This window comes from Thermobia domestica, chromosome 7, assembly GCF_964235325.1.
Source record: "Thermobia domestica chromosome 7, izTheDome1.hap1.1, whole genome shotgun sequence".
Classification (NCBI taxonomy): Eukaryota; Metazoa; Arthropoda; class Insecta; order Zygentoma; family Lepismatidae; genus Thermobia; species Thermobia domestica.
In genome coordinates, this window is record NC_137460.1 from 281,314,702 (window position 1) to 281,322,963 (window position 8,262).

Consider the following 8,262-nt stretch of genomic DNA (forward strand, 5'->3'; position numbering starts at 1 on the left):
CACTCTAGGCATGTCAGAGATTTTTCTCCAGCATGGATTAACATATGTGCAGCCAAATGTGAACGTTGAGTAAATCCCTTTCCACACTCATGGCATTTGTAAGGTTTTTCCCCTGTGTGGATTAACATGTGTCTAGACAAATCTGAACGTCGAGTAAATCCCTTCCTACACTCTTGGCATGTGTGAGGTTTTGCTCCTCTATGGATTAACATGTGTGCAGCCAAATTTGAACATTGGGTAAATCTTTTTCCACACTCTTGGCATGCGTGAGGTTTTTCTCTTGTATGAATTAACATGTGTACAGCGAGATATGAACGTCGAGAAAATTCCTTCCCACACTCTTGGCATTTTTTAGTTTTTTCCCCTGTGTGGATTAACATGTGTGTAGCCAAATTTGAACGTCGACCAAATCCCTTTCCACACTCTGGGCATGTCAGAGGTTTTTCTCCTGCATGGCTTAACATATGTGCAGCCAAATGTGAACGTTGAGTAAATCCCTTTCCACACTCATGGCAATTGTAAGCCTTTTCCCCTGTGTGGATTAACATGTGTCTAGACAAAGCTGTACGGTGAGTAAATCCCTTCCTACACTCTTGGCATGTGTGAGGTTTTGCTCCTGTATGGATTAACATGTGTGCAGTTAAATGTGAACTTTGAGTAAACCTCTTTTCATACTCTTGGCATGCGTGAAGCTTTTCTCTTGTATGTATTAACATGTGTGCGGCCAAATGTGAACGTTGAGTAAATCCCTTCCCACACTCTAGGCATTTTTTAGTTGTTTCCCCTGTGTGGATTAACATGTGTGTAGCCAAATTTGAACGTCGATTAAATCTCTTTCCACACTCTAGGCATGTATGAGGTTTTTCTCCTGTATGGACTAGATTGTGTCTAGTTAAATTTGAACGTAACACAAACCCTCTTCCACACTCTGTGCAAATATGGGGTTTTTCACCTGTATGTATTAACGTGTGTTTTGCAAGGTGAGAACGTTGAATAAATGCTCCACCACACTCCTGGCATGTGAGAGATTTATCTCCATTATGGATTAGCATGTGTTTAGCCAAATTTGAACGTTTATGAAATGCCTTCCACACTCTTCACATGTGAGCAGTATTGCTTTTGTTTGGGTTAAAATATGTGGATCCAAACTTGAACGTACACTAAAGAACTTTCCAAACTCTCCGCGGATGTGAGATTCCTCAGCTGTATGTATTGACTTACCGCTTGACAAAGTTGATCTTTGACTATAACGTTTATCTCTCTTTGGGTACGTAAGACGCTTTCCACTTTTATGTGTTAGCATCTGTATTGACAAAGGTGATCGAGTAGCTCTATTGCCAAACTGTTTCGAAGTATGAGATTTCTCATCGGAATGAGAAAAAGTTTCTACTAATGTAATAAAAGTGTTCGCTTCTCTGTGAAGAGCAAATTCGTTATAGCGCCTGTAACAAATTCAATAAACAAGTGTGAATGAAGGTAATTAATAAGGACAAACTAAGAAATGAATTGTTCATTGTATTTCATATTTTTCTTCTATTAACATGACATTTTGTACAAATATATAACCGAGAACTATCGAGGAGTTTCCATATCTCCCTATGCTCAAAATAAAAGAACGTAATTTCCTTTTAACATGTCAATTTGTACAATCACTTCTATACACGATATCAGAGTTAACTCAAGTACATACAAACATACATATTTTGTGCTTTGTCGAATAAACATTTCATTATATAAATGAAATTAGTGATCCGTTGTCACTAAAAATATTTATATATCCTCAATTTTTGTGTCAGAAAATGTAACAATCGCAACAAGTTGTAGCAATTACAGCTACAAAAAATCCTCACTATCACGACAAAGAAACAAACGAAGGGTATAACAACTTTTGAATTTTTCCAAGAAAAAAAAATACATCATTTCAATCAGTCTAAAAAATTTAGCTGCGTTTCTATTATAGACTAATAGTTTAATAGATATTACAATCTTTGCGTTTATTAATATATAGCTACATGGTTACATTTGATAATATTTAATCCTACTTACTAAATAAATACATTTGAGAAGCATAGAGCTTTCAATTTTTTGTAATTTTTATTTTTGTTTATTTATTTTTATTTATTTATTATTATTATTATTATTTTATTTATTTTTATTTTTTTTTTTTTTGAAAACATGATATCATGAGTCAAGAATTTCACGGTCTAGTAATGTGGACAAACATTTGCAACTTCGTCACCCTTAGAATATTACTAGTAAATGTATCTTTGTGCTAAAACCATGGGATTTAAATTTCTCATAACCTGGTGTAATGCCATTCGGAGAAATCAAAATTCTCTACTAGGTTTGAAATCTAGTTTTACATGATTTTTTCCAAACAATGTTCCTCAAGTATTATTAGCATTGTCCGTCATTATTGTTTTCTAAGGTTAAAAGTGAAAAGTGGCGTGTGAAGATAAATGCTACAATCTGAATACCAAAAACTGAAAAAAAAAGAAAAAAAAATAAGGATCACATTATAAGAGACAGGAAGCTGAAACTAACATTTGAAGCCATAAAACAACCGCTTCGGAATAGAATATCGCAATAAAGTCGGTGCAAAAGCTGGCCCCCCAATGCTAAACAATAGCCATAATTAGTAAAGTACTAATTTTAAAATGATGAAGAGAAACCATTTTCTACATTAAAGTAGAATTATGTAGAAATAGAGATGAACTACTATTAATAAACTCTGAACCACCGTTAATAATAGACCTTGGACTGTCACTTCTATCTGGCTCTTATTTCTGAAGAGGTATTCGGACTTCTGTTACATGTGAATAAATGTATGAAATTTCGAGAAATAGGTAGGAAGAAAGGTCGTGTATGGCAATGTTACGTGCTAAATTATAAAGATAAATAGTGTCTTGCAAATTTTGTAAACATAAATGCGTATGCCCAAATGTTGATAAATTGGTGAGACATGTATCTTAAGGCAGTTACCCAATCTAATTTGTATATAACATTTAAAAATTTAATTTATAATATCAGTAGTAGAGTCAAGTATAGAAAATCCACTTACATATAAATTTAAACTGTTTAGCAGTGTAAAGATATGTGGAGTTGCTATACCATTTTTTACACATGTTTACTTTCATACAGCACATTGTAAGTAAATATACATGTATGCGTATTATCTAAACAAAATAAAATATTAATAAAGCACTATAGTACCGCTCAGAATATATATATTTTAAAGAATTCCCTGAAGACAAGTTAATATACTGTGATAAAAAACGAATTTAACTTCGAAATCTTAATATAGTAATTGATTGCACTTTTCTTTGTGATTGTACATAAATTCCCGGAAAAATTCTTATTTTGGAAATCATCCCGGGAATTTACTCATCTCTACACCAAATCGAAACACACACATTTCTGTCCATATGTCATATAAATACCTAGAGCAAATTTTTTAAACCAAAAACCCTAGTTTAAACAAAAAAAAAATTAAGTTAAACAAACTAATTTTTCTTGTTCCGTTTTAAAAAAGCAATGCAAGCAATGAAAACATTTCAGGAAGTTACTTATAAAATATTTAGGAACGTACAAATATATATTCAACACGCAAGATATGTATGTCTATACTATATACAGTGTTTTGCGATATCCTTGTTTACCGGTAAGCCTATATTTACCTTCGGTGACCATCGCGTTCCTTTGCTTCCAGTCCGACCAACATCCTCCACCCTTCCCTAAGTTACATAGCAACCTTGTTCTTCTACCGGCCTTCTAGCACATGTCATTTGTACAACAATCCTTCTATCGTGTACGTGCTCTAAGCACCTAAACTGAACCTGTATGGAGAAATGGACGTCCATACCCTGGAAATGATTGCTGAAAATCCAAACGACTACTTTCTTTAAAAAAAAAAATGAGCATAAAATGAATTTATGTATGGACCTGTACAATTACTGAACATCCATTGTTGGTTTGAATTTTACTTTTATGTTGTATTTTATTAATGTCTTTCGAAGCTCTCTGGAAAAGTGAGGCTAGACTCATTCGATCTAGATCCTGAGTAAAACCACAAACGTCCGTAGTTTTTGTTCCAATATATCACATTTCACGTTTAAATGGGTGATATCAATAAAACGGAGAAGTTACTCATTACGCCCAATTTTGAAGTAATTACTCGCATTGGTGAAGCCCCGCCCTTTTGAAGTAACCACACCTCTATTCTCGAGCCAAGTAACTACTCCGCGTTTGATATCAATAAAAATCAAAGACTCCTCTGTGATGCTAGTAACTTCTCCAAATTTGTGGAGCAAGCTAAATAGGTGACTCCGTGCGAAATATGGCAGAGTATATGATTGTTTTACTACGTAGAAAAACTTATAAGCTGCATAGAAATGGAGATTACAAAAAGCATTATAAGTTTATGAAAGAAAATTTAGTGATTAGTACAACATTTTTTAAGGAGGATCAACCGAAATTCGGGGTGGTGGGCTACGAAATGATGAAAAGATGCGGGTTTTCTTCAAGGGTGCCGATCCTGTGGGGGCCCGGGGCCCCCAGAGCTCATGTGGGCCCCCTATTGTATTTATGAATATACAATATTTGGCATAATTAGAGTGCAATTTTTCTTAAAATCCTGATATATATATACCTTCTGCATCTGAATGCCCTCCCCCCCAAATTTACAGAGAAATCGGTGCCCTTGGTTTTCTTGCGTTACGTGAGTCATCCGGGATTCCAGGTCGGAATGTCAGGGGATTCTGGTGTAGCTCAAAGTACTGTCTATGACTACCTGAAAATGGATTGTTTCCTGAAGTGTGCGTAATATACAAACAGCAAAGGCAGAGTGGCAAGAACAATACACATTTCCGGGTGCTATCGGAGCACCTGACTATACACAAGTGGCATTAAAGAAACCTAGTATTTTGGAGAGTAAATACGTTAATAGGAAGAGCTATTTCGTGGCTAAGCAGTTAGTGTACATGCCTTTGGCATAGGAGACCCGCGTTCGATTCCCGGCAGGAGCTCATGTGGTTTGGATTCCACGTTAATCAGTGGGTTCTGTCTCATATAGGCACGCTACTGAAAAGGACGTTAAACTAATAATAAACTCAACGTTGATAGAAAGGGTGTATACATGAGAATGTATTTTGTTTATGTCAAGGCGAAAGGGGACACGTATGGTGTGGAAAACGCAATCAGATGGACGTGATTTATGACGTGGATGGCTGGACTTTTTTAAAAAGAAAACAAAGGAGTCAAGTATCTGATTTCGTTCTTAAAGCCAAACAATCTACAAAGACCTTGGACAACACGTGATATGCGCTTGTCGTCTTAATCTTGATATTGCTGGATTCCAATCAACATCCATCAGCTCAAATAGGTTCACTCCCATGGTTTCAGTATTACTTTCTTCTTTACCGTTTTTTTTATTTTTTCTTCATCCGTGCTCGTGGGTTTTCTCGGGGTTCTCCCGTTTCCTTTCCCTTTCTTCATTCCACCATTTCACTCATCTCTCATAATCACCGTCTCCTTTAGCCTAACAGGCATAACCGTGGGAAGTAAAACTTACAGATTTCATTTCATTTTTTTTTCTTCATTTTTATTTTTGTTTTATTCTCGCTCCAATATTAAAGATTCTCTTTTGAATTTGTGTCTCAGTCGTAGATGTATTTGATATTTCGTTGCATTTCACTGTAGTTACCTTCAAAGTTTCGGCTTTCCTTCGTTTACTTTCTGGTAGCTGTGACTTTGAAAGTAACACTGGAAACTCTTTTACAATATCCACTTTGATTGAAGCTATCGTTGCTACTTGCCCGTTTCATGGCTTTTAAGATACTACGCCATATGTTAAAAACAATGCGCGATGAATGGGAGAAATGAGTAATCACTTCTTTTATTGATACATCTCAGTGCTACGTGCAGAGGAAGCGCGAGTAAACGTTCATAAATCTGGAGCAGACTAGACCTGAGTAGTGGCTTGATTTATTGATACGAAATTGAGGGAGGAGATTACTCCAGGTGTAATTACTCCGATTCTCGAGCAGGACTTCTCAGGAGTAGTTACTTATTTTTATTGATATCACCCAGTGTTCAAAATTTTAGGTTAAATTTCATTCTCAAGATTTTTTTTTTTTTTTTTTTTTGCATAAGATTCTATATAAATAAAACACCATCATGGATCACCCATATTGAAAATATATACAAGAATTGGTGAGAAATGTGTAATCAATAATAATCACTATTTCATGAAGATACGCACTACTTAAGATTCGTATGGATGTTATCGATCTTACTATTATTATTATTATTTGGTATAGGCTACAGCTAGTCTATGTGTGCCATTCCGTTTCCAAATTGAAGATTATGAATCTACATCTGCCATAAATACATATTTACCATGAAGTATTGCTTTTAACCTATAAACTTTCTGAACCATATTAGCAATCTGAGCCAATTATTTTATGAAAAATTGAACATTACCTTTCTGGCCGAACTGAACTTGAACTTTTTGCTGTTAATTGTTGGGAGTCCTCAGAGTACGACGCGCAAGTCTCTTGAACCACTATTTTTCTTAGCGTTTCTATATTACTTTCAATTGCAGGATGATCTTGTGCTGCAGATTCTGATTTCAGCATACCAACATTTAGTTTCGTATCCAAAGAAAACTTAGCTGTATTCTTCTCCATTGTTTGCTCTCCTTCCGTTGTAGATAATATTAATGCTTTGTTGTCAGTCATCAGTTCGTATGTCCACCCTTTCCCCTCGAGTGGATCATCCTGTGGTAAGTCATAATCAATTTCTTCTTTACACATAAATTCCAATTTAACAGACTCCTCATCAGCCATTATGACTTAAAATTTAATTAGAATTTGACCCTGTTTTTATACTTCCCTTATATTTTATGCTGCCAGTGTTAAGGAAATGATTTACAAGAACGTTCACAGAAGCAAATTTATACTTCCAATCAAACAAACGATCAGGTTTTATTAAAGTACTGTATAATTGAATTTTGAAAACAATAGTTCTTCTTCTTCCTCTCAAGTTTAATACTTCAAGTAACAAAGACAATTATTAGTTAGTTATTAAAAATATTAATCCTATAATAAATTAATAAAAGCGTATTATATAATAAAGGGTTTTTAATTATAGAGTAGATAAGTGTAGGATGAGAGTTTTTTTACCAGTGTTGCCAGACACAGCAAGAGAAATTACACACACCTTCCGCCAAATTGCACAATTTTACACACAAACTGGAAGACAGTGCACAGAAAATTGTACAATAAATAACAACCTATCTATATGTACACTCATGTCCAAAATTATTGTCGCATGTCTATAAATATGTTGTTCTAGGAATATAATGTGATAACGAATTCGCCCGGTATTTCTTATAATGTTATTATCTGTATAATAGGCAAAGACATGTATGTGGCAAATTTCATGTCAAAAGAACAGTAAATAAGAACAATGAAACGAAAAAAAATAAACTTTTTTGTCCATTTATCAAGATTTTGTTTTATTCATTCTAATTTTCGTATTTATAATATTTTCCGTATGAAATTTACCACAAATATACATTTCCGGATTATACTCATAGTATCAGTATTAAAAGTGCCCTGCAGCATCATTATCAAATTATATTGTTACAAGAAGATAGTTATAGATATGCGACAATCATTTTGGACATGAGTGTACAGAGGCGTGTAGTGCATATTACCGCTGTTACCGGCGGTAACGGTAAAAATATGACAGTTTTTCGTTGTTTTCATATGTCTCTATAAGTTTCATCATCAACATGGGAAGATGTTTACATATTTTCCTTTTCTTTCTTTCTTTCTTTTCTTTTCTTCTTTTTTTTAAGTTCGGACGGCCTAGGCCGCATTTACACTGCCAGCGCCAATTAGGAACATACTGTTGTTGATACCGTAGATTTCAGAGGTAATGCGAACCCCGGTAGCGGTCATTCACTCTAGAAACACCTTTCAGCTTGGCAGCCAGAAGCATCCTGCGCGCTCGTATTTGAACGTTCGGAATGGCCCTTATGTTACCGTTCGGCTGAGTGGAACAGGAAAATATAGGAACGTTCCCTATCAAAACAAGGAGAATCTAGAATATCATCAGCATGTTTATTCTACTCGTTCTCCTCTCGCTATAGAGGATCGAGCTGGCAGTGTGATTCAACTATACTGTTTCGTTTGCTTCCTAATCAAAGTATGGAAACCTGGCTGTAATTTCCGTATTCTTAAAGTTATTTCATTGTCT

The 8,262-nt window shown here is 35.0% G+C and overlaps 1 protein-coding gene across 2 annotated transcripts; it reads right to left on the reverse strand.

The window, feature by feature from the left end:
- Positions 1–1,045: 1,045 nt before the first annotated feature.
- On the reverse strand, positions 1,046–7,167 carry LOC145690969 (uncharacterized). 2 transcript variants are annotated; one of them, XM_081766440.1, is made up of 2 exons: positions 6,481–7,163; positions 1,046–1,442 (listed from the first exon to the last, which is right to left on the reverse strand). In XM_081766440.1, the coding sequence occupies exons 1-2, from the start codon at positions 6,843–6,845 to the stop codon at positions 1,046–1,048; spliced, it is 762 nt and encodes a 253-aa protein (XP_081622566.1). In that variant the 5' UTR covers positions 6,846–7,163. The 2 variants fall into 2 exon arrangements, with proteins under 2 accessions (XP_081622566.1, XP_081622567.1); XM_081766441.1 differs by lacking the exon at positions 1,046–1,442 and adding an exon at positions 1,519–2,483 and having other exon boundaries at positions 6,481–7,167.
- Positions 7,168–8,262: the final 1,095 nt, after the last annotated feature.

Bases quoted from the DNA above. Each gene is read 5' to 3' on its own strand.
- LOC145690969 (XM_081766440.1), bottom strand. From the start codon at position 6,845: ATGGCTGATGAGGAGTCTGTTAAATTGGAATTTATGTGTAAAGAAGAA. The intron at 1,443-6,480 runs GTAATGTTCAAT...AATTTGTTACAG, and splicing joins AGTTCAGTTCGGCCAGAAAG to GCGCTATAACGAATTTGCTC.